Here is a 26,734-nt window from a genome sequence, read left to right as displayed (position 1 = left end):
GTTACTAGACTTTCCATTTCGTTACTGACTTTATTTTAAACAATTTTTAAATCCCTATGTAAACCCATATATAAGTGGAGAAAGAAGTCAGTAATGAAAAAAGAAGTCCAGCAGTAGTCAGAATTTAGGAGCAATCCCAAGCTTAATTGTTTAGATCATGCAAATACCTTTTTAAAAAATATAGGTAAGACTAAAATAGGTACTAGTCCATATAGGACAGGAGACAAGAATTTATATAAGGTTGACATATTATCTTTAAGAATTATAGTTGGAGAAATATGTTTTAAAAAATCTCTTCAACAAAAATCTTACATGAGTGTAACTGTTGTAATTCAAAGTAAATTTCAGGAAAAACTGCCTATCAGATACAATGTGCACAGATTAGGGTGGTGGGTATACTTAAAGCCCAAACTAGAAACTATTTGTACCTCTTAAAACTATTAAAATAAGCCGGGCTCCGTGGCTCAGCCTGTAATCCCGCGCCTTTGGGAGGCTGAGGTGAGTGGATTGCCTGAGCCCGCGGGTTCGAGACCCGCCTGGGCAGTGAGACCTCATCTCTACAATAAATCAAAAATCAGCCGGGCGTGGTAGCGCATGCCTGTAATTCCGGCTACTGGGAAGGCTGAGTCGGAAGGATCGCCGGAGCCCAGCAGGTCGAGGCTGCGGTGGCCGGGAGCGGCCACTGCACTCCAGTCTGGGTGACAGAGTGAGACTCCAACTCAAAAAAAAAAAAAAATAAATAAATAAAAATAAAAAAAAAAAAATACAAAAAAAAAAAAAAAAAAAAAACTATTAAAATAAAAAAAAAATTTCAAAAAAACAACAAAACAAAAATAAAATTCAGGCTGGACGTGGCGGCTCATGCCTGTAAACCCATCACTTTGGGAGGAAGGCGCGGGAGGACTTCTTGAACCCAGGAGCTCAAGACCTAGGCAATACATCAAGACCTTGTCTCTTAAAAAAATAAAAATAAATTTCAACTGGAAAATATTTTAAAATGTTAGTGCTTAGATAATAAATGAAAGCTTTAGTCCCTATAATAAGTATTAAACTGGCTTGTGCATATTTCTATTTGTCATTTTACTACTTCCAAAAAAAAAAGTCATTCAAGAATGTGAAGCAGAAAAAAAGTCATTGGCCTCTGACTGAGGAGATGTTGGGTTTTAGTACTAGTGTTTTTATAGGCACTATACACAAAGCAGAGAGTTAAGAGACAAGAATGAGCTCTAGGACAAACAAATCTGATGAGTCTAATTCTGCCCCATATTAGCTGTGTGCCTTGGAAAAGTGGCCAAGGCTTGCTAACCGTTTATTTTCCCCAACTATGAAATAAAGGTAAAACAAGTAATTTTATGGATATGGACTTGAATAATAGCATAGTTATCATCACTAATGCTACTATTATAACAGTCTGCGCCAGTGAAAGAACACTGGAGTTAGAGTCCAAATTGTAAATCTGAGTCTCACTTGTGCCACTCACTGGTTTTCTACCCTCACACTCCTCCTTTCTGTATCTGTCAAGTGGGGAATAGTATGAGATGATCTATAAGGTCTCTGTTCAGCCACAACATTTTGTGATGGTCATCCAACCGAAAGGGGAAAAAAGACTAGCTAACAAAATTAACATACCCACTTCAGAATCCTCAAATATTTTAAGCAGTTTACGTCATATGATAAATGATGTCTAAAATCTTTAATCTAATATTAAATAGCCTTTCCAAAATAAGTGACTAAGTTGAAAATGGCATGTATGCAATCATTTGTTCATTCACTCACTAAACACTTCTTAGGCACTTTACACTGTGCAAGACATTGGGCATATAAAAATATTTAATAAAGACATGATACCAGCCAGGCTTGGTGGCTCAGCCTGTAATCTCAGCACTTTGGGAGGCTGAAGCAAGTGGATTGCCTGAGCCTGCGGGTTCGGGACCAGCCCAGGCAACTTGGCAAGACCTTGTCTCTACAATAAATCAAAAAAACTAGCCAGGCATGGTAGCACGGTAGCATGCACCTGTAGTTCTGTCTACTTGGAAGGCTGAGGTGGAAGGATCCCTGGAGCCCAGCAGGTTAACCCTGGGGTGGCTGTGAGTGTTCCACTATACTACAGCCTGGGCGACAGAGTGAGACTCCAACTCAAAAAAAAAAAAAAAAGACATGATACCTATTCTCAAGAAATTCATGTCCTAGTGGGATACAAATTTAAACAAATCACCACATTCAGGCACACCAAGGTTACTAACAGAAAGGCATTCACAGGTTACCTCAAGAGGTTCCCAACCTCAGCTAGGTATTAGCTCTTAAGAATTTCTTAAGAAGTTGATGCAGACACCAAGGCTTATAAAGAGCTAGCTAGGAAGAAAGCTTGGACCACAGAAGAACTCAAAGACTAGGATAATAATAGGGAGTTATCTTTTCATTTTGTACAAACCTATTTCTCTTCAATTAGCAGAAGCAAAAATTGAGAAATGAAAGAGGCTTCTATGAAAGTTGCTGAAGGATCATGCCTTAAAAAAATTATTTTCCTTTAGCCCTTAATATAGTATCTTGAAAGGTACTTAATAGATGCTTATGAGTGAATAAAATACTACGCAAACAATTATACACTCTACCATTCATAGTCTCTAAATTGTGTAAACCCCACTCCTTACTGAACTCAAATTATTTTCGTTACTTTGTCATTTTGTTTTTCTTTTAAAAATAAAGACTAATTTTTAAAAACTAAAAAAAGTAGTTTTTATACTGACCTCAAAATCCTGTTGGCAAAAGATCTAATATTAAACTATTTAGAATATAAAAAGTACGGTTACCTCTGGGTACAGTGTACATAAAAATCTTTAAATTCAAAATGAAATGGTAACTTTTAAGACATAGGCAGAAATCATTCTTTTTTTTAGATTAAAAAATATAGTTTACTTAAAAGTAAATTAGAGAGAAAGAGAAGGGAGATAGAAGATTCACCTCCCCAAGGTGGGGGAGGGAGCCAAAGCCAGGAAGCATGGAGAGAAATCATTCTTAAAATCAGCCTAGAAAAATGTATCTTACAAAGGTTGGCAGCCACCAGAATAAACAAGTTAAAAAAAAAAAGACACTGGCTTAAGCTATAGCAAAAGAACTCAGAAAGATGTAAGGAAAAGCTCCACACAACAGCTGTCAAACATGAGTTAAATAAAAAAGGGAATTTCAGAATTTCTTTTAGTTATGACTTTATTTTTAACTTTTTATTAGCAAAACTTAAGATATATGTAAAAGGTGCGAGACTAGCATAGAGAACCTTCATGTACTCACTAAGTTGCTTTAAAAATCATCATTCTCCCATTCCTGTTTCATTTACCCCATTCCTCACTTTTTTTCTCATACAACTTTTTTCTTTTTTGATAAATACATCAGTGTGTATCTCTCTAACTGGTAATATCTTTACAAATTAAAAAATGAAATCATCTTGTAATGTCTATAAAATCTCTGATTATCCACTTATCAACTGGTAGAGCATCATTTTTCTCCTCTCTTGAGTGCAGAATGGACTTAATGACTATCTTACAATGAACAGAATATGGTGGATGTGATATGTGATTTCCAAAACTAGGTCATAAGAGGCACTGAAGCTTCCTCCCTGCTAGCTCCCGTGGATTACTCACTCTAGGAAAGCCAGCTGTTATGCTGTAAGGACACTCAAGACACCCTTAGAAGAGGCCCACGTGTAAAGAACTGAGACTTTCTGCCAAAAACCATATGAGGAAGCCATCTTGGAAGTGGATCCTCCTGCCCACTAAAGTCTTCAGACCACTGATGGTCTTTAGATCCATTACCTCATCAGAGGTGGTACAGGGATTTTCTAATTCTATCATTGTCTGCATTTATGGGATATGATTCTTCTATGAAGAAATACTTTCCATCATGATCACTTTGGTGCAAAGAAATTACATTACACATACATACACAGAATCCATGGATAAACATTCGATTCTTTTTTTTCCTCCAATAATCAATATTTTTTTATTATGATGTTGTGGGGTACAGTTAAGGGTTGGGTATACAAATACGTTTCAGTCAGGCACCCTATTGATTAGAGGTGCTTCCCCATCCTCAGACAGATATTTGCTCGTTAATCCCATCTCCCCCCCCCATAGTTTCCCACTACTGTCAGTCATTTTCTTATAGTATTAGATTGGATGTTCAAGGTCCATTATATGAGTGAAAACATGTGATACTCGGACCTTTGTTTGTTATCCATCCATTTTGAGAATAAATTTGCACTCTAGTAATCTCTACATTTGATGAGATTTTTTTCCTCAAAGAATCAAGGTGAACTGAAAAGTGTTTATACATTGATATGCTCTAACCCACTGCAATAATTACTTTCTCCATGTTCTGTCTAATCTTTGTTCAGTGAAAGTCCCAACAATTGAACTCCAGTGTTCTTTTGATAAAACTCAGTAATCTGACATAGCATCCTTGCTTTCAGGCAAGATGTCCTAAGGTCATCTCTTGCATTTCTTACCCTGGATCTGGCGGTCACCACTTTCCCATAAAACTCTAGTTCTTTTGAGAGGGAAATGGTGCTTAGAGATCACAGCCTGAATGCTAGTGGTGTTGGTTGCTACATTTTTTTTTTGGTTGGAGTCTCACTGTCACCCAGGCTGAAGTGTGATGGTATAATCATAGCTCACTGTAGCCTCAACCTCCTGAGCTCAGGTGATCCTCCCGCCCTAGCCTCCCAAGTAGTTGGGACTACAGGGGCACACCACCACACACAGCTTGCTTGCTTGATTTATTATTTATTTATTTGTTTATTTTAGAAACGAGGTCTCATCATGTTGCCCAGGCTGGTCTCGAACTTGTTTGTTTATCTATTTACTCATTTTTAGTGATGCAGTCTCACTATGTTGTCCAGCCTGGTCTCGAATTTATTTGTTTGTTTATAGAGAGAGATGAGGTCTACCTATGTTGTCCAGGTTGGTCTCGAATTAATTAATTAATTGATTGAATGATTGATTGAGATGAGGGCTCACTATGTTGTCCAGGCTGGTCTCAAACTCCTAGGCTCAAGTAATCCTCTCACCTTGGCCTACAGACATGAGTCACTGTTCCTGGTCTATTGTTACTTATTTGTTATTGCTTTTAGTCATTTCCAGAAACAGGTGCTAATAAATATTATTTCAGAAAGGGGAAAAAAATGACTGTATTTCCAAATCAATTTATAGATTTTTACTTACAATCTTTAACTTTATATTTGTATCTCTTTCCTCTTTGGCATAAAATCTTGGTTTCCATGACATTATCACAATTACAGAATGGCAAGTCTATATGACTAACAATACTATTGAATGCAGCATAAAATTTCTTTTTGAGATTTCTTTTTGACCTTGGCATATATCCCATAAAGAACATACAGTCAAAATTCCATGTTTTAAAGTCATTTAAAATTATTCTCTACATGTTTACACCATTAATCAAAATGCAGTTAGGTTTTTTCGTCAATTTATTTTCAATTTTTAAGAGATTGCTTTGTTACTGAATTTTTTTTGTTTTTAAATTGTTTAAAATGTTTACATGGGCCAGGTGTAGTAGTTCATACCTGCTATCCCAGGACTTTGGGAGGTAGAGGCGAGAGGACTGCCTGAGCCCAGGGGTTCGAGACCAGCCTGGGCAACTTGGTGAGACCTCGTCTCCACAATAAACCAAAAAAATTAGCCAGGTGTGGTGATGTGCACCTGCAGTTCCAGCAACTTGGAAAGCTGAGGCAGAAGGATCACTTGAGCCCAGCAGGTCAAGGCTGCAGTGGCCGTGAATGTGCCACTGCACTCTAGCCTAGGCAACAGAGTGAGACCCTGACTCAAAAAAAATTTTTTTTAAGTTAATACAATTTATTCAGGGGCATCTAATTTCCACCCCTACTGTCTCCTCTGGCCTCTTTCTCTTCCTTTAAGTCACTAGTTTTATCAGTTTGCTATTTTTATTCCATTACTTCCTTTCAAATCCCCACATCCTTTTTTACAAAAAATATACACCCTATACAAACTAATCTACATGTTTTTTCCCACTTAACATATTCTGGACATCACTTCACAGCAATACATAAAAAATTTTGTTCTTTTTTACAGCTACATTGCATTCCAATGTTGGGAGAACTATTTCCAGTGTTTGCTCTTCAAAATTGTGTCATAATACACAGTCTTATATGTATACCATTTCACATACAGTTTACCTTTGGGATAGATTCCTAAAAATGTAATTTATTTGTCAAAGTAAAATGCATACATATTTTTGCTAAATGTTACCAAATTCTCCTCAACATGAATTGTACCACTTTGCATTCACACTAGCAATATATAAAAATGACTGTTTCCCCAAAGTTTAACTAAATGAGCATCTTATCCATCTTTTGATTTTTAATATGATTTAGATTTTACTTCCCAATGCAGGGCTTTCCAAGATTTCTGTGATATACAATCTATTTCATTGTTGCCAAGTCATATACAATATGTTCAGAATAGATTTCAGGTGGTTCTTTAGTAAGAATCATTTTTAGTGTGAAATAATTAATTCATTAAAACATAAGTAACACCAGGCATTCAGTCTGGTATCTTGCCTTTAACAATGAAGCAGCAATGTTGTGGGTCTTTTACTTCTTTGACTTCTTTCCTTAATGAAATTACTCTGCCTTAGGATTCAACTAAGGTGTCTACAGAACTCTAACCCAAGTTTAAGTCTCATATTATCACTAACATACAGTTTAATTCTTCTTAATGTTTCTGCTACTTCAAATTAATTAATTCTCTCAATCACCCAGACCTGACACTCCAGTTATCTTTCATTCTCTTCTCTACATGTCTCGTTACCTAAGCAATCACCAAGATTCCTTACAAATTTTTATATTAAAAGAGTTCTTGCACATGGCTCATTTTTTAGTCCCATTTCTACCCTAGTCCCCACACTACTGGTATATTCCTTTAGCCAGTCTCTAGTCACTACTCTCTACTGTGCCTATAAGCACAGTTAATTTCTTATCATGTCACCAGCTTGCTCAACTAACAATGCTTTCCAAGCTGTGCTCCAAGGAGATACTTTACCATAGCACCAACAAAGCAGCTCCATTTTTATTCGTTTCACATATTACATTTTCTGCATAAGATCTCAATTGCGAAAAAAATACTGCTTTGCTGCTAAAAAACAAAACTAGAGAGTACAAAAGCCATGAGCCTATTAGAATATAATCTGACTCTGTTGTGCCAATTCAATTTCCTCTTGCTTCTCTTTATTAATAGATTCATGAATTTAGCAATATTTTAAAACCTAGTATTTTCCAGGCACTATATATCAACCAAAGAAGATAGTCTCTACTTTCACAAAATCTACAGCCTACCACAAAACAGATTAGCAATTAGAATGAAGTGTGCTATATTCTCCCAAGAGAAAAAATCATATGTATAGCTGGGAAAGTTAAGAACATTCTCCAATCCTGATGATCATAAGTAAAGCACCTCCAGGTGAGAGGATTTATAGGTGATGATTCAGCAGACTCGGGAAAATACAAGGTTTTAGTTAAAGCAAGAATGTGAAAGAAATCTGAAAACGAGGCAGGATTAAGAACAGTTTGTTAATTGTGGGCAGAATTCCACAGGATGCATTGAGAAGGTCTGGAAGGGAAAGGATTGGTATAAGGTTAGGCTGGCAAGAGAAAGCAGTCAAGATAAGGGTTATAAGAGCTTTCATCTTGATTAGTGGCCAAGAAACAGACATGTAAGGCAGCACAGATTTAATGGGCTGCAAGGTTACAAGCCAATCAGTTGGGGAGGGAGAGCAATCCACTCGGGATTCTGTTGTAGCATAAAGATAGATGACTCTTCTGATGGAATTCCTGGAGGATAAAGAGACTGCTGTTTCCCTATAAGTAGTCATCTGTGATCTGGACTAATCTCTTGAGTTCTAGGAAAAAATTCCAGGCTTGAGTCTCTAGACAGACAGGCACTAGATTTGGAAACTCTTTGCGTCAATGGGCTCCCCAAGGGTGAGCAATGGGATATCTTTTTGGTATGCCATTCAGAGGCCTATAAGTTACTATGTACAGAGTATATGTTTAATGTTTATTTTACCTTTTTTTTTTTGAGTCAGGGTCTTACTCTGCTGCCCAGGCTGGAGTGCAGTGGCACGATCACAGCTCACTACAGCTTCAAATCTTGGGCTCAGGCGATTCTCCAGCCTCAGCCTCCAATAGCTGGGACTACAGGCTCCTGGCACCACACCCAGCTAACTTATTAATTTTTTATAGAGATGAGGTCTCACTATGTTGTCCACGCTGTTCTCAAATTCCTGTGCTTAAGCAATCCTCTCGCCTTGGCCTCTCAAAGTGCTGTGATTACAGGAGTGAGTCATTGTTCCCAGTTGTTTAATGTTTATGAATATAAGAATTAATATCCTTCATAACACTGATTTAAAGTTAGAAAAGTATCCCAAATTGTCCTTAATGATCAATAAATTTATGTGAAGTCTGACTGCTCAGATTTAACTTCCAAATCTGTCATTTACTACCTGTATGTGACCCTGAGCAAATTAACAAATCTGTGCCTCAGTTTCCTTATCTATAAAATATAGATAACAATAAGACCCACCTTACAGGACTGTTCTTAGAATGAAATAAAGACACATAAAGCACGTAAAACAATGCCTAGTATACAGTAAGCACCTTTCTAAGGCATTATTTCATAGAGCATGATATCAAGTTCTTTTTAAAGTCCTATATTACTACACAGTGCAATGAATATGTTAACTACTATTTCAGACTTTAATCATGACTTAATGACTGGCCTATGAAGTTGTTACTTACCTGGATCAAAATTATCACCAAATATTCTTTTGGCAGGAATCTTCAGGGCCATAGCAGGAAATTGTTTCTTTAACTAGAATTTTTAAAAATAACATATAAATTTTATAAGTCTCCTAGTTATGCATGCAGTAAAACCAAATACAATCAGATTTTAAAGAAAATCCACCATAAGACATACTTTTAAATTATGATCACCCAGTGTACAATATTAAATTATGCCAATAAAATACTGCAGATTGACTAATCATCCTTATTTATTTATTTTACTTTGTTACCCAGGCTGGAGTGCAGTGTACTTGATCATGGCTCACTGCAGTCTCAATCTTTTGGGCTCAAGGATCCTTCTTCTTCAGTCTCCTAAGTAGCTGGAACTATAGGTGTGCGCCACCATATCCAGCTAATTTTTTTGTAGAGTCAAGGTCTTCTATGCTACCCAGACTAGTCTTGAACTCCTGGGCTCAAGCGATCCTCTTGCCTAGGCCTCCCAATGATGGGATTGCAGGTATGAACTACCGTGCCTGGCCCCTAATCATCCTATTTTGTCCCAATAAAACACTTGATATCTGTGATCATGGAAAACGTTACTTAACACCTTTGTGCTTCAGTTTTCTTGCCTAAAAATGGAAATAATTTTAACAATTATCTTACAGATTTGTTGTGAGGCTTTAAAGGATATCATATACATTAAGTGCTTAGACCAGAACCTGGAGTACAAGTTCTGAGTACATGTCACCCACCATCTATTATCTCAGGAGAAGATTCATACCTCAAGAGTAAAGACTATCTCTTTGGGTTCTCTCTACACCGAATAGACTGACAACAGTTTTCTAAGAAAGCTGATGAGTTTTGTTTTCAGTACTTTCTGCTGCTCTATCCTTCTTACTATTAATATTCTAATACATTTGTTTACCAGATTTGTTTGTATTCAAGATTAGGTAAACTTGGCCCTAAATAAATTACATTTGGTCAGCCTCACCTTAGGCTTCAGAAAAAAACAAAAAAGAATAAAAATGGCTGAGAGTGGTGGCTCACATCTGTAATCCCAGCCCTTTGGGAGGCCAAGGTGGGAGGACTGCTTGAGCCCAAGAGTTTGAGATCAGCCTGGGTAACACAGTGAGATCTCTAAATATAATGCTAATAATAACAATAAAATTAAATTTGGGGCAGTAAAGTCACAAAAATGGGTTATATTTCATATATATATAAAAATTATACATTTAACTTCTAATTGGCAGGAAATACAAAGAACAAAAGACTGAATCAATCACTCTATACCGTGGGCATGCTCAGCAAAATCTAGACTGAAATATGTGTATACAAATCATCCTTTTTCTTTTTTCATAAAAAATGTAGGGGGAAGGAAAAGAGAAGAACACTCTTAGTTAAACACTAAATAGATATTTGATATTAAGGCATTATTTTTTTATTTTTAGACATGATATTGGTATCGTATATGTATTTTGTTCTGTCTTTTATCTTTTAGAGATGTATACAAAAATGTTTACAGATGAAATAATATGATGTCTGAGATTTGGGCCAAAATTATGGTGGGTTGGCTAGGGATAGAGGTGAAACAAGATGGTCATGTATCAGTAATTGTTGAAACTGGATGGTAAAACTATATTATTTCTGTATGTACTAGTCTGTCTACTTCTGTGTGTATTTGACAATTTTATAATTAAAAGTTTAAAAATACAAACCACAGTCATAAAGGAGACATTTAAGCTAAAAATTAAAGTGCTTACAAATAGGAAATTTTACTTTTTGTTCTTTCTTTTAATCTAAAAGGGGAATAGGGAAATAATTTGTGTTTTTGAACTTCAGAAAATTCAGACCAGTTTTAACCTGATTTCTAAGTTGCAAAGAACACAACCAAATACCATTCTCCTATATTTTTTCCTTTGCCCCTTACCACAGGAGGCAGAATTAGAAGGCATTAAATAAAGAGAGAGAGGTAGGGCAACCCCCTCGGGTCCCATCCCATTGTGAGAGCTTTTCTGTCCTCTTAATTAAAAAAAAAAAAAAAGAGAGAGAGAAAGGTAGACACAGAAAATGATGAAATAAGAACAGGGTAGGGAAAAAAGGGAAGAGAAATTATAAAGAAATGAGGGAGATGAATGATAACTGAATTACATGTTAAGGAAACTTTTCTGAAAAATGTTTAAAGATGGGGTGTGTCATGGAAGAGAGAATGAATGTGATCATGGGGAGAGGTGCCCAAAACAAGCTTTTCTACTTTACTTTTATGCTTAAAGATACTGAAGTATTAACAGCCCCTCTCATTAATCTTCAGATATTTACATAATGAAACCATCATGAAGACACATCACTGGTGTGGTCTCCACACTGAATTTTTAGATGGCATTCCCTATACCACTTCCTATTATGAACCGATCCACCAAAGAAAATCTGTTTAAAAAGTAAATCTAGGCTGAGTGCAGTGGCTCATGCTTGTGATACCAGCACTTTGAGAGGCCAAGTCAGGAGGACTGCTTGAGTCTAGGAGTTTGAGACCAGCCTGGGCAACATAATGAGAGCCTGTCTCTAAAAAAATTAAAATAATTTAAAAAAATTAGCTGGGCATGATGAATCACACCTGTAGTTTCAGCTAGTTGGGAAGGTAAGGCAGAAGGATTACCTGACCCAGGAGGTCAAGGCTGCAGTGAGCCGTGATTGTGCCACTGCACTTTAGCCTGGGAGACAGAGTAAGACCCTGACTCAAAAATAAATCTAGCCTATAAAATGTTTTAAGCAAAGCATACAAGGTAGCCTCAAATTTCAGTTATTAGTAATTTTTTAAACAAAATTCGATCTTATCTAAGAAGTTCATATGTGTCTATAAGAGACAGAGAGAGAGCGCGCGCGCACACATGCCAGAAATACTACTGTCACATTATTTTTAACTGGGCATAAACAAGTATCCCATGGATACAGTAAGATTTGTATACTCCCCAAAACAATGCTCCACATGTAGATTTCAGATTTCCAGGAGTTTCAAATAGAGCTAACAGTTCAACCCTCCATCAGTCACCAATAGAAACTATGTTTTATGACTGAAAATGATGGAAAATATTCCCATGTACAAACTCTTATTGGCTATTATTTTGTCTCAAAAGTCTAACTTTAATTATAGTCAATAAAGACTATCTCAATAACATTTGATTAAGCAATATTTAAAAGTATACAAGTTGAGCACCCCAAATCTGAAAATCTAAAATCTGAAATGCTCAAAAATCTAAAACCTTTTGAGCACTCAAAATAAATTCTCACTGGACCATTTTGGATTTCAGATTTTTGGATTTGGGATGCTCAACTGCTAAGTGTAATGCAAATATTCCAAAATCCAAATCACTTTGGTCCCACACATTTCAGATAAGAAATACTTAACCTATGTAACAGTAAACTCAGTTGTACATGCATTAAGGAAAAATTAAAGAACAGAAGAAAACAGTAAAATTATTTGAGTAGCAACATTATGGGTGACTTCAAAATTTAATCTAGTTTTATTTATTTTTCTCTATCCAGATTTTCTTGCATTAATTTTACATGGGAAGAATAAATATCATTTTTAAAAGTTGCACTATTAGCTTTAAAAGCTTAATTTCAATTAACAAGTCATTTAAATATCATTCAGAACAGATACTGACACAGTGAAATGATAAAAATAAATCAGAAGTCTAACTTTTATGGCAAAACAAAACACAGCTAGACATCGTATGATTCATTCTGTTCCTTTTAGGAAGTAATTTGTCTCTTAACTGATATATGCTTAACTTCCTTCTTATTAGAAAAAAAATCTTAAAAATGATAACCCATAGACATACATATCTATTTATCCCTATTTTTAAATAAAGAGATAGGATTTCAAAAAAATGAAAAAATTACCTTCTTACATATATAAGTTTTTCCAGAGGATGCCTAGTACTGTACCATTCATTAAACAGTGACACTAGGGAATCCCTATATACTTTTATATGACAATGGAAGGATTTGAAGCACAATTGCTTTTTTTTCTTAACTGAAGCAAAGTTTTGAACTTAACCTGGGGTTCTATAACAACCTAACTAAGGAGGCAATCTTTGGCCTCTAATTATAACCCTCAGGCAACACCCTTCCCAAACACTGGTACCTGTGTAAGATCTGGCCTGATTTATTACAATGACCATGGTATTCTCACTGTCTATTTTAGAAAGTATGTACTATGTGTACTGCAAACACTAGATTATGAATATTACTTAATATCTGAAGTATGAATATAAAAACAGGTTTTAGTTATTAAAATAACTAATGATCTCTTAGATCACTCACCAAGTAACTGTCAGAACTTCTGAAAGTCAATACTCATTTCAGTTGTATTAGCTACTTAAACCCAGGAGCCTAAGACTTAGCTCTAAGAATAATCTATGGAAAGGAGGTAGGCTCATGACAGGCTTTCAAACATAGAGCTTATAGTTGGTAGATTTAACCAGAAATATTATGATGATTAGCAAGTATTAGACAAGCAGGTAGAAAGGATTTATTTCTAGTATTCTAAACCTAAAAACGCATTTTATATCATTCTCACATTTTCAATAGTTTATTCAGAACTACTCAGCAGTCTTCTCCAAGTCCTTTTTTGGTAAGGATTCCAAAGTTAGGATGTTTTTGAAGAACCTCACCTTGTCTGCTCATATGAGTATTAATGTAATTACTCAAATAAGTCTCTCTTATTCAGAAGTTTTTCAAGTTTTTTCTTTTAAATAGAAACCTTGTAGACTATTACTTACAGTGTTGTAAAGTTTATCAAATTCTGCATATCTTCTAAAGACAAACCATTCACTCCTGCCCACTGAGACCAGAACTTTATAAACCTGTGGAAATAAAAAACAATAATTTAACAAAATTTAATTGTAAAAAAAACTACTAGCTACTTAAATATATGAAATCTGCTTTCATACTCTGAAGCTGATATTCAAATTAATGTTTATATGATTCTGAGCTACATAAACATGCCAATTAAAACACTTACTGCATCTTGCCAAAAGGTGATATTCTATTTTTTAAATGTTATTTTCGATGGGAGCATGGTTGGTTCCAAGTTTTTGCTATTCAAAGTGGACTGGATAAAGAAAACGTGGTACATATACACGATGGAATATTACACAGCCATAAAGAAAAATAAAATTATGGACTTGGATGGATTTAGTAACTTGGATGGACTTAGGTTATACAATAAATACTCAATGATCTATCACAGAAACAAAGATCTAAGTGCTACATGTACTCACTCATAAGCAGATCCTGAACATTTATCGTAACACTGTAAGAAAGGGATTGGAAGTAGTGGGACACCGCCAGAGGAGGGAAAGGGCACATAGCATCAATAAGGGTACCCAAACTTTGACTACTTATGTACCTAACCCTGAATTGTTCTCTGTATCTTTGAAATAAAAATAATAATTAAAAAAATAAATGTTACAAAATATTTCTTTAATTTTCAGATACTAACATAGTGAATCCCTGTGTGCTCACTATTTCGATCTACTGAATTTTAACATTTTGCCATTCTTGCTTCAGATTTTTTTCCCCAACATAAGACACTATAGACTCAACTGATGCCATTTCCCTCTCTTCTTCCCTAGCAATATTACCTTGAACTTATAAAGTATTTTCAAAAGTGACATATAGCACATGGTGAACATTCAATTATTAGTTCTCTTTTTTCAGGTCATCTTTCACACAGTATCTTTCAAGCGAAGAATTTATCCTCAGGTTTCCTAGTACCTACCATCGTACATATTTAATGTTTTCAAATATACATAATCTTATATGGTAATAATCAACAACCTTATGAAGTAAGCAGAACAAATGTTACAACACACACTATACATAAGTCACCCTACCTGAGTTGCAGGATGGTAATATGGCCCCTTTGGTGTTAACCAAAAAGGCATCAAGCTGTCTTAGAAAAGGCTATCCGATGTAAAATGTTAAAATTAGTTACAACTCAATATTCCCCACATGGGGAGAGTGCAGAAGTGGACCCAAAAGACCCAACAGAGGTGCCAGTGAGGTTGACTAAGACTAGACAATAGATTTATCTCATATCCTACTCGGGATCAGACAGGCCTGGCAGGAGAGGATAAAACACTTAGGGTTATATGATTCTGAGCTTCTTGAATTCTTTGGGCTGACTTCCCAGTGAGAAGAGTGGGTCTTAGAAAAATCATATGGTCTCCCCTGGCTACTCAAGTACAGCCAAGATTAGAAGCAAGTCTAAGTTTCAGGCTGGAGCAGCACTGCAGTAAATATATTTACAGGAAATGAGATAAAGTCTTGCAAAGTTATTAATTAACAGTATGATTTATAAACAAGTGCTTATCAAATAAGTTCTAACAAAATAGCAATAGACAAAAACAAAAACTTCAAATTCATAAAAATACTTCCATCAGAAAAAGAAATCCACTAGTGTTTTACAGGAAACAATACAATACTTATTTCAATATGAAATTATCTTATTCATTTTTGAATATTTCTTTATAGTCTATTTTGCCCTACCAGATGAAAGTTCCTTGAGAGCTAGGGCTCTGTTGCCCTTGCTACCCACTGTATCCTCAGTGCCTAGAACAGTGCTTGGTGTAACATAAAAACTGACCATTTATCCAGTGAATAAATGAAAGTATAATTTAGATTTGGTTTAAGTCAAGATATCCTAGAATGCAACACATTTCCCTGTCAGAAGCTTCACAGTATAGAGCTATATAAAAAAGACATATGAGAACTGGAGTATAAAAATATTGTCGAATACTCAGTAACACAATGTCTATCTTTGTTCCTATGTATAACATAGGCATCTGGGCCTGCTGAGGCTGGACGCAGAATCTTTGCTGGGTAGGGTGGGGTCTATCTGCACTGACTAGAACCAGGTTTCTTGAGGACTTCACAGTAGTGACCAGCAAAAAACACATGACCTTAGTACTATTTTTTATAGAAAGTCAACAAATACTTATTTGAATTTCTACTATCTCTTTTCTAGGGGCTGGTGAAACAACAGTGAGGGAAGTCCTTACTTCAAAGGAGCTTGCATTTTAATTAGGGAAAGTACACATAAATAAACACTAAATATATCAGGTGGGTAAATGTAACAGAGTGAGGGGGTAGAATGAGGTATGAAAGTACTACTGTATACAGGGTAGTCAGAAAAAGTCTCTCTAACAAGACAATACTTGAGAATCTGAAGCAAGTTAATAAATAAGGTGCTTTGGACAGGGCCTCTGAGTTCTCAGTCCACAGCTTGGGAACAGGTAGGTAAGAGTGATGCTACAAGCCTCCTTGACCCTTTCACAGAAGACACAGAAATACTTTGACCCTGAAAAATCAAAGGACACATGACAGAACTTGCTGCTGACATGTTCTATGTGTAATCTTCATGATGTCACTAAAGGAAAGAATTGCCCAGAGGTAAAATTAAGGAGAAAGAGGGAGGGTGGGAGGAAGGGAGAAAGGAAGGAAAACTTTTATATTCCACTACTTTATTCAAGGTATATCAATCCTTATTTATCTTCAATGTGATATTGCTAAAAATTTGCTTATATGAATATGCAGTAAATGTTTAAGATATCCCTGCAATGTGGAGGCTGAGAAGGGGTAAATGGCCAGACATACATTACAATTTCTCGGTTCCGGGCTTTGGTACAGGGCCTGGAAAGTGTGTGTGGAGGAAGGAAGAAGAGAGGACACAAGGGCTGTTTCCCTACTCGTTGTCTGGGACCTTAAGAGAAAGCCACCTTTTGGGGCCGTCCAATTCCACCTAGTTAAGGAAGCAGAGTAGAGTGGTCAAAGAATTTAGTTTAACTCCTCAGCTTCCTTCAACCGCCATGAGACATGGACTCTGAGTTGGAAATCATGTCATGGGGCTCAACTAGCAGGTGCCAAGTGACACCCTTAATAGAGGTTAGGGATGGACCACTGAACTAGGAACAGGTGAAGGATGTGTCAAAGCCTCAGGGGTCTCTACAGTCATTGAGAGTCAAGGCACTGAGTCAGCAGTGAACTGCCACAAGACCTTGGCTAAGCCAACAAAGAGACCACAAGCTCGTGTATCAACAGTAGATGCCAGAAATGGATGCCAGCCAAATGCCGAGGGTTGGATCAGGTCAACCACAGCTGGATATCTGCCAAACCAGCTACTCTACAGCTGAAAAGGCAAAGATCTAGAGGGATGACAAAAATGCGAGAGCCTTCACCAGGCTGCCATTAGGCCAGTCATCAACTTAAACACTATAAAAGGGGCTACCTTTCCTCCCATAAACCATGATGCCAACCTGCAGGAGGAGTATGTGTTAAAATAAGAAAAAGAGAGCAGAATTAAGATAGCCTGAGCATTTTAACCAAAAAGAACTGTTTAAATTATTAAATCAAACTAAATGTTAAACAGAATAGAGTTAAATTTTTCTTTCTTTTTCTTTTTCTTGTTGAGTTGTAATCTCACTTTCTCTCCCAGGCTGGTGTGCAGTGGCAAGATCACAGCTCACTGAAGCCTTGACCTCCTGGGCTCAGGCGATCCTTCTACCTCAGCCCCCCAAGTAGCTGGGACTTTAGGCGTATGCCACCATGCATGGCTATTTTTAAAAATTTTTTTGTAGAGACAAGGTCCTGCTAAGTTGCCCAGGCTGGTCTCAAATTCTTGGACTCAATCAATCCTCCTGCCTCAGCCTCCGAAAGTCTGGAATTACAGGTATGAGCCATTGCATCCAGCCTATAAATTTCTTTATATTACTTGGCTGGGGGGGGGTGATGCTTACAGAGAAGACCAGATCAACTACAGACAAGATAAATCACATTTTTTTCAGGGGGAGGAGGGCAGGAGATCTCTGTATATTCTAACTGGACTACTGGAACTAAATACAATATTGTTTCTTTCATTACACTAATTAGAAAAGTGACTATTCTCCATAATAGTCACTGACAAACCGATTAAGCAAATATTCACTGTGCTTTACTCTTTACAAAGCCCTATAGTAGATATTATGAAGATTAAAAAAAATTAGAAACAGACTTTGCCTTTATGGTGAAAAACAGATAAAATACTGGGTTAAATAATGTTAAGCGGAGGCAGAAAATAATAAATGTCATGAGACACTACAAAAATTTCAGGAAGTAAAATCTAGATATGTGGACTTGGGGGAAAGGGGTGTTCTAGGTTAGGGAAGAAAAGAAATGGAAATATTCTCTATATTCAATTTTTTCCCCACAAGCTTTAGTTACATACTTACAGTAAATCTCTTCTTTTTCTCTCGGTGTTCATCAGAGCTGGGAATGCTTACACTTGGGCAGCTTTCTTTGTAGTCCATGGTATAATCTCTTTGGGTTTAATGCCTCAAAAGGACATCCAAAAATGACTCCGAAGAAACAGCAGAGGACAAACCCAATTAACTAATCCAAAATAGAAAACCTTTTGAAGTAATGTTCAAATTCCATCATGTAAACCTTAACAGAAAAAAAAAAAGAACTGATTAGCTAAACAATTTAAAAATACTGTGATCTGTCATTTCTTGTGCATAGGACCCATTTTATATTTATTCTGTCAGGAGTTTACTTTTGCTCATAAATCTCAGCCTAGACTAGAGACTTAGTTTCTGTTATGTTTTTATCACTAAGCCACAAGGATACCTTTGCATCCCATCTACCATTTCTAGGAAATTCCCAGAGCTTAGACACCACAATTCATGTGGACTAAGAGGTAACTCTCACCCAAAAAAGCTCTAGCGGGGTAGACTCAAAGTGTGGTTTTCAGACTTCTTACATCAGGATGAACTGGCAGAGTGTGAATTCAGACTATAATCCTATATAGTAGGTAACTATTCACTCCTGTTTTACAAAAAACAAACAAACAAAAAAAAACAATGGAGACACAAAGACGCTAAATAATTTGCATACCAGGATTTGAACCCAGGTTGTCTGGCTCCAGAGTCCTGACTTTTAATCACTGTACTAGGTTGCATTTTAAACAACTGTGGATGAATCTTATGCACTGAACCCTTGGTTAGAGATATTACAACAGCTCTTCACACAGAATAAATGCAATATGTTACTATCACTCCACCCGTGAACAAGGGGCGGCCTGAGATGTCACAGTGCAGCCCATTCTCTCCACTGACACCAAATAAGACCTTTTAAAGGATCTGTTTGCCTGGATAATTTCTCTGGATTATTAGTTTCAGGAAGTAACTCTAACAGATCTGATCACTGTAAATAACTTATATCCAGGTACTGAGCTTAAATACACATCAACAGGCACTGAATATTCAGGTATGATAAGTTTTAATGGATTATAAAGGTGCTTCCTTTGTGATGGTTCGAAACTTACTTTGCTGGATTTGCTGCTAGAAATGTAGTCAGGAAGGATTTATATGTAGCTGAATTAGTTGTTAGAAAATATGGAAATGTTACTGGCTCCCTTCTAACATAGAGTGCAGCATCTGTCTGTAAGTCACAGCACCCTAAAGCCCCTAAACAGCAGCTGCTTTGCCCCAGTTAGGCCAGGGCAGCACCTGACCAGAGTCTTGCCATCTTGTCCCAGCAATCTACTGCTTAAGCATGAGAGTATGTGGGTTCCACCTGCTCTTCTAAGGTAGGCCTTGTCCAGGAACTTCAGGAACTAACTCATCCTTTTACCCTGCAGCAGAGACAAGAGGGTAAAGGTTATGGACTACAGTTTTCACACAAGTACACACAAATCTGGGCTGGAGGTTACAGTTTAGATATCCTCCATTTGTCCTTCCAGATACAATTGCCTCTCTTTCTTCACCCTACCACATGCCCAGATGGCCGACTTCTACGGACTGCACACCTAGACAGCCCACCTCCTTGCCCTCTGTCTTTTGGTTGAATTCAGTCAATGCAAGGTACTAACAGATCAAAGAGTAGAAGGAAAAAGATGCTAAGATATTTATTCCCTCCAGTCTCTATCTGACACCGGTGGTTCCTCTACCTGAGGCCACAGGCAGCTCCTTTCCCCTAGCTACAGTTCCCAATGCTACAGTTGAAGGTCTGGGAGTAACACGGCTTCCTGACTTTATTAGTAAAGAAAGTGCTTCACCATGCCCTGCTGGTTCTTGTAACCCTGCCACAACATCTTTGTAAATATCTTTGTTAAGATTTTCTTTAGTTATTTTTCAGGGTACCATGTGACTGATGTAGTCAATTGATACCAAGAGTAACCCCAGGAAATAAAGCCTCAAAAAATGGGATAGATATTTGATAAGTGCCCTGACAATCTTTCTGTGGAGGGAGAGGATGGCACAAAGTGACATCATGATCACTAAAACTACCTCTCATGCATGGTGTCACAGGATGGAGTGCAGATGGAGGGCAGAGTGCTCAAAGCCCAAGTGGTGATGAAAACAATGACTCCAGAGATTGTAACACAGGCTAGGGCTGCTTCTGGCTGTCCTTGAGAATGTGCTTGGAGCAAACCACAATGTGAAAGCTGTGAATAAATCTATGCTATGGGTGGTAAATCTATGGTTGTTTTAAAGACTCCTTTACCTCTTAAAGTTGCTGAGCTGATAAGACTAACAATCAAGGCTGGGGTTTGATGGTTAGTGTTGCACAGTCAACTCAACAAGCAACCCTGAAAAGTCTCTTGTGCTAAGGGCACTAACTGGAAAAAGATAATGATATTGAATCATAGACACAAGCATTTCGATTGATATAGATAAGGTTAAGAATACTGAACCCCAACTTTGGGGAACTCTCCTGCAAAAAGCAGTTATCCACACCCCTCTGGAGACTCAGCCTCCCAAGGTCCCTCTCCAATAAAACTTTTTCAAGTTGTTTCACAAGTGTATGCCAATTCCCTTCACTGCCTATTTCCACCACCCTTCATTGTCTCATAACCCAAAAGAGTCCAGAAGGATGTTCAAAGCCCACTCTGGGAAAAGACCACCTTTAGACCAAAACACTTGCAGAATCTCAATAATCTTTACCACCAAAGTCTGGGGAGCACAAATAAGAGTACATTTCAAAAGACCTTAGACCAAGGATGACTAAATATAAGATTATGATGTCCCTTTAAACAGTCACAAGTGTATAGTGTTGATATTTTTCCAGGCCCTTTCCAAGAGGGGCCTGTAGCAATGCCCCAGGGTGATTGTCCACTATGGGAAGGGAAATACCTAATCCTTCCAAGTATTACTGGACACTAGCTCTAAACTAACACTAATGGCTGGAGACTCGAAATGTGGTCCACCAATCAGAGTGGGACTTCCAGAGATAAGTCAAAAGATTAAAATCAGCCAACTTTCCCACAGAACTAATGGTTATAGTTTCTTTTTGAATAAGCATAGTAATTGACTCTCCCAATCTTAAAGCTTGAAACGTACATTTGTCTTATCTAAGTTCCTTTCTCAGGAAACCAAAATTGACCTTCCTGGGCCTAAAGTTCGAAATTTACATTTTTTTAAAATCTGACTTCCTTTCTCAGGAAACCGACTCTTAGGCCTATAGTATCAAGAAACTGAAACTCACTAGATCATCACATCCAGACAATGAGATGCCAGACCCCACTGGTTTGCCAACTCCTCTTCCTTACCTTTCCCCAATTCCTGTTTATCCTCTTCTTTATCCCTCCCTAGTTCCTGTTTTCTACATACCTGCCCCACTATAAAAACCCTGACTTCTTGAAACTGGGAGATGGATTTGAGAATGAATCTACTATTCTCCTTAGCTGGTCTCAACCAATTAAAAAACCTTCCCTGGCAATACTCAACTTAGTGATTGGCTTTCTGTGAGGTGGGCAACAGGACTCTGACCAAACCCCTGGCATCCTGTTACAAGATGAAGTCAGCCCTAGTGTCTTTCTGTGGGTCCAGTGAGACCACAGACCCATCTTGTGCTTATTTCTCTCTCCTATAATTTTAGTGGAAACAGTTATGTTTAGTAACTGGCCAAGTACCCACACTGGTTCCTGTCCCATGTCACAAAAGCTATAATATAAGAAAGGGCCATTAAAAAGCCCCTGGAACTGTTCCTCCTCCCTCAACTAAGAAAGTAACCAAAAACTATACCACATCCCTGGGGGAAGCTCAGAAATCAGTACCACCATTAAAAACGTATAGAATGCAGGGGTTTTGGAATCTATTATATCTCCATTTAACTTGCCCATTTATCTGGATCATAGCTGAAAAAATCTTGGAACATAACTATGGAGTACCATAAATTTAATCAGATGATGTCAATTACAGTTAAAATTCTAAATGTAGTATTTTTTGCTGGTGAAAATTATCATAGTACCCGATATCTGGTATATGACTACTGACCCAACAAATGCTTTATTTCCTATTACCATCAGTAAGGACAATGAAATGTAGTTTGCCATGAAGTGGCAGAAACAGCAGTATACTCTCATGACTGTCTTGCCTGAGGAGTATGTTTGCATTGTCAATAAAGTCTACAGAGATCATCTTGATAGCCCACAGATCATCACACTGGTCCATCACATTGATGGCATTGTCTTAACTGAACCTGGTGAACAAGAAATAGCAAGCACCCTGGATACCTGTGTAAGACACATAAGCAAGTCAGAGAATGGGGGTGAAAAATCCCCGAAGTTAAGGGATCTACCACAATGATGGTTTCTAGCATTCCACTGGAGTGAGGCAAAATACCTATCTCAAGTAAGAGAAATTACTACATGGTGTACCACTTCTCCACTGAGAAAGAGGCAAAATAACTGATGAACTTCATATCTGGATATGCTGTTCTAACCCATTTACTGGTTAACCCATGACATTGTCAGTTTTTACTGAAGTCTATTTCAAGAGAAGGACCTGCAGCAATGAAAATGGCCCTAAAACTCTTGAACCTATGCCTCAGCACATTCAGTAGTACTGAAAATGACATGGCAGACAGGAAATGGCGACGGGACCTCTGACAAACACCAAGAAAAGAATAGGAGTTGTAGATCCTTTACGGTTTGCCAACAACTACTTACATTTGGTTTCTAACTTGCTACAAGGCCCAGGTAGAGATCAGATACCTGCCTATAAAAAAATCAAAAGACTATATAAGAAAAACCTATCATGAACATAATATCTGATGCAATGAATCATAAAACTGGACACGTATGGCAGCATTTCACTTGGTACAATAAAAGCAAGACTGAGCCTGAGCAGGTCTGGGTGGCACAAGTGAACTGCAGGGACAGCTGGCATGGATTCTCCTGGTATTTGTTCCTCCTTCCTTGTTCAAAGTCTTCTCTAAACCAACACTTAAGGCCTCATTAGGAGAATCCTAAGGCCAGTTAGCCGAGAAGTACAAAGACATGCCTATTTGTGGATGGAAATATAGTGTGCTAGCACTGGCCAGAAGCGAAAGAAGGCAGCCCCATTCAGTGATGGTCCTGAAGGAGAGTAGTGAAGGGAAACGTTTCCAGTGGGCAGAACTCTTAACAGTACACATGGTGGTTTACCTGGGTGAAAGGAGAGATGCTAAAGGGACATATCTACGATGATCCATGGGTAGTGGCTAATAGATGGCTTGCTGGTCAGGGACTTGGAAAGAACAAGACTCAGAAATTAGTTTAAAAAAAATAAAAAAGAGGCTTGCAGAAGAATATACATGAACCTTTTACTACAGCACAGAATGTGAACATATTTGTATCTTATACTTGCCCACTGCAGAGAGGCTCTCAAAAGTCAGGTGGTCAAGATGACTTGTCTTACGGATATCAGTCAGCCTCTTTCCCATCTATCCCACTGCCCATGACAAAGTGGCCAAAGCAGCAGGCCACCTTTAGAAGGCTATATAATGGCTCAACAATATGGTTTTCCTCTCTCCAAGACTGAACATCCAGCTACTGCCAGTAAGGAGTACCCAATCTCAACAGTAAAGACCACTGAGCCCCACTATGGTATCATCCCACAGGGAGATCAGACAACCACACGGGGAAGGATCTGTCTGACAGAAGCCAGATTTGCCTTCCCTGCCTGAAATGCTTCTACCAGAACAACCATTCTTGGTTACAGCATGCCTTATTCATTGTCACAGAATCCTATATAAGATCACATCACAAGGAGCACATTTAGGCCAAAAAAATGTGGCTTGATAGTGGTTGTGTTCCTCTGTCTTAAGACATAGCTCCTGTCAGGTGGTCTCCATTCCTGTGGCTCAACTTATATGGGATGAAAGGCTACAACTCTCTAGCAAGAGTCCTTGAACAAATTTAAGTGATCTGAGCCCTAGTTTCCTAGTCTAGAAAATGGGGCTAGCAACACTGACTTCATATGGTTGGCTTTAAGGATTCAAGATAATGTAAATAATCTAAGCCGGACTCAGTGGCTCAGCCTGTAATCCCAGCACTTTGGGAGGCTGAGGCGAATGGATTGCCTGAGCCCGCGGGCTCAAGATCAGCCCAGGCAATGTGGCGAGACCTCGTCTCTACAATAAATCAAAAATTAGTCAGACATGGTAGCACATGCCTGTAGTTCTAGCTACTTGGAAGGCTGAGGTGGAAGGATTGCTGAAGCCCAGCAGGTTGACGCTAGGGTGGACATAACTGTGCCACTGCACTCCAGCCTGGGTGACGGAGTGAGACTCCAACTCAAAAAACAAACAAAAATCTAGCACTGTTCAGGTAGCCAATAAATCAGATCCAAACTGTAATAATTTGTTTTGAACCCATTTTTACTCCTTCATTCAACAAACACTTGTTAAGCACTCATCCTGCATAAGGCAATAACAAGACAAACAGAAAACGATACCCTCAAAAGATGTATCTAATAGGGAAGTCTGGCAAGCAACATAAAAATTTGTTAAGTATGATGTTATGTGTATTCATGGTATTCTAAGAGAGTACAGAGAAGGCACATGATCACAGACTGTCATATATGTTCAGCTTTGCTAAGAATAAAGCCAGGCAGGTATGGAAGCAAAAGTTTGAAAGCGATCACATCTATTTGGTCCAATTTCTCCGCCTGGGAAAAGGAGCCAAAATCAAACACTGGAAATGAAACTGTTGCTGTGAAGAAAAACACAGAGGTCAAATCGCTTGTCCAAGTTAATATCCAACTGACAGGCAACAGAACTAAGATCCAAACCCAAATCTGTCTGACTCCAAAATCTATATGGGGGGGAACCCCCCAAAACCCCAAGAATTTATTAATTAAAAATTGTGTTTTTATTACATGTTTAAACTTCAGTCACCTTCAAAGTATTCTGTTTGATGCAATATGCCTAACAAGACACTTTTCCCATTGCTCAAAAGTTTCTGAACTCATTAATTCTGATGTCTTTCAGTGCTTCTGTCATTTTTTTGTTTTGCCTCTTCCACAGCAGCAAAACCTTTCCCTTTGAGGACTTTTTTCATCTAGGGAAACCAAAAAAAAGTTACTCAGAGAGAGACTGGGTGAATAGAGAGGGTAGAGAATGAAGGTTACGCCATTTTGAGTCAAAAACTGCTGAACACGCAGTGTAGCATAGGCAGGTGAGCTCATAAACCACCCATCATGAAATGGGTAAATATGTTGAAAAAAATCTCTAAAAAAATTCACTGAAGTCAAATGCAGCCTCTCACAACAATGTTTGCTAGCTGGTACACTGATGCCGATGGGTTCCTAGAACACTTACTTAGCGGAGGAAGGCTGCCCTTCAAAAAGTAATTCTGGGTTTTTTTGGGGTCCCCCTCATATGTACTAGTAAGATTTTCCTTTTCTTCAAGCTAAATCAAACCGACAACCTAATAATACTTTCTTCTTAGTGGCTAAGCTTCTTACAAGCCAGACTGTGCTTCATATGTGTTAATCTGGTTGCTCCTCACAACAGTCCTACAAAGAACAAACTGAAGCATGAAAAGAAGTAACCTGCCCAAGGTAGCAGTCAGGATTTGAACCCAGGTGGTCCGATTTCGGGGCTTTTTTTTTTTTTTACCTATTACACCACATTGCCTCCACAACATGCATATGCTCTTCAGAGTCATCTGAGGACCAGTACAGAAGGTTCATAAGCTTACTTTTAAGTGGTTAAAAGTAAAATTGTGAAAAAGCAATCCTGCTATTACTATAAATTTACTGCATATTTATTCTATAAACTGAAGCAATTAAAATTCTACAAAACCATCCGCTGGCCAGGCAACTAAATAAAACAGAACAAGAAGGGGATTGACATAAAAACCCCCACAATTAAGAAAGAATAGAACAAAGAGCTATGTTGTTCATGTGAGAATAAAAATTAGAACTTTCCAGGAGTTCATACTTATGCAGGGCTTTTCAAAAGAAGAACAGAAAAAGGATCTGCCCTCATTCTGCTGGAGAGTTCCTTGTAGATTGGTTCTCAGGGGCATCTGGCTCCCAGGGGAGGTCACATGGCTCCAATGAGACTAGGTTCATTAGATGCTAACCCAGGATGGAATAACCAACCTTACTATCCAGCTCATAAATCAACTGAGACAAGTCCAACATGACAGAAAGAATGGGGTTAGATGACAGCAGAATTTTCAGAGGCCAACCCAGTCTTAGGAGGCATGGTGAATTTGCAAGGATGATATAACAGCTAATAAATATTATACAATAGTTCTTATCTGGGGACATTTTTGCCTAGAGGATATTTGGCAATGTCTGGAGAAATTTTTGGTTGCCACACTTGAGGGGGGTCAGGGATGACATTGGTTATCTACTATGCACAGGACTGCCCCTACAGCTAAATATTATCTGACCCAAAATGTCAATAGTGTTGCGGGTGACAGGTTAACATTTATTGGGTACTAATGCCAGGACTGTTTTCCGAGCTCACATCTAACACATCACATTAATGAAGCCTCACAGCAACCTCTGAGATAAGTACATTACCCCTATTTTAAGAGAAAGAAGAAACCTAGGCTACTTCACCAAATGGTCACACAGCTGTGGGTGACAGCACTCTGACATGAGT

At 37.9% G+C, this 26,734-nt stretch overlaps 1 protein-coding gene across 1 annotated transcript in view; it reads right to left on the bottom strand.

The window, feature by feature from the left end:
- The window catches only part of LOC103276866 (serine/threonine-protein kinase Sgk3), a 144,805-nt gene that overhangs the window by 45,422 nt on the left and 72,649 nt on the right, over positions 1-26,734 (bottom strand). Inside the window, exons 2-5 of the mRNA XM_008074318.2 lie at positions 20,137-20,255; positions 18,082-18,295; positions 13,594-13,677; positions 8,828-8,900 (exon numbers count right to left, since the gene is read on the bottom strand). Of these exons, the coding sequence (XP_008072509.1) occupies positions 8,828-8,900; positions 13,594-13,677; positions 18,082-18,159 (235 nt within the window). The 5' untranslated portion in view covers positions 18,160-18,295; positions 20,137-20,255. The remainder of the gene's footprint in view (positions 1-8,827; positions 8,901-13,593; positions 13,678-18,081; positions 18,296-20,136; positions 20,256-26,734) is intronic.

This window comes from Carlito syrichta, unplaced genomic scaffold (genome assembly GCF_000164805.1).
Source record: "Carlito syrichta isolate Samal-C Ts95f unplaced genomic scaffold, Tarsius_syrichta-2.0.1 Scaffold316389, whole genome shotgun sequence".
Classification (NCBI taxonomy): domain Eukaryota; kingdom Metazoa; phylum Chordata; class Mammalia; order Primates; family Tarsiidae; genus Carlito; species Carlito syrichta.
This window is presented reverse-complemented; position numbering and strand designations above follow the sequence as displayed.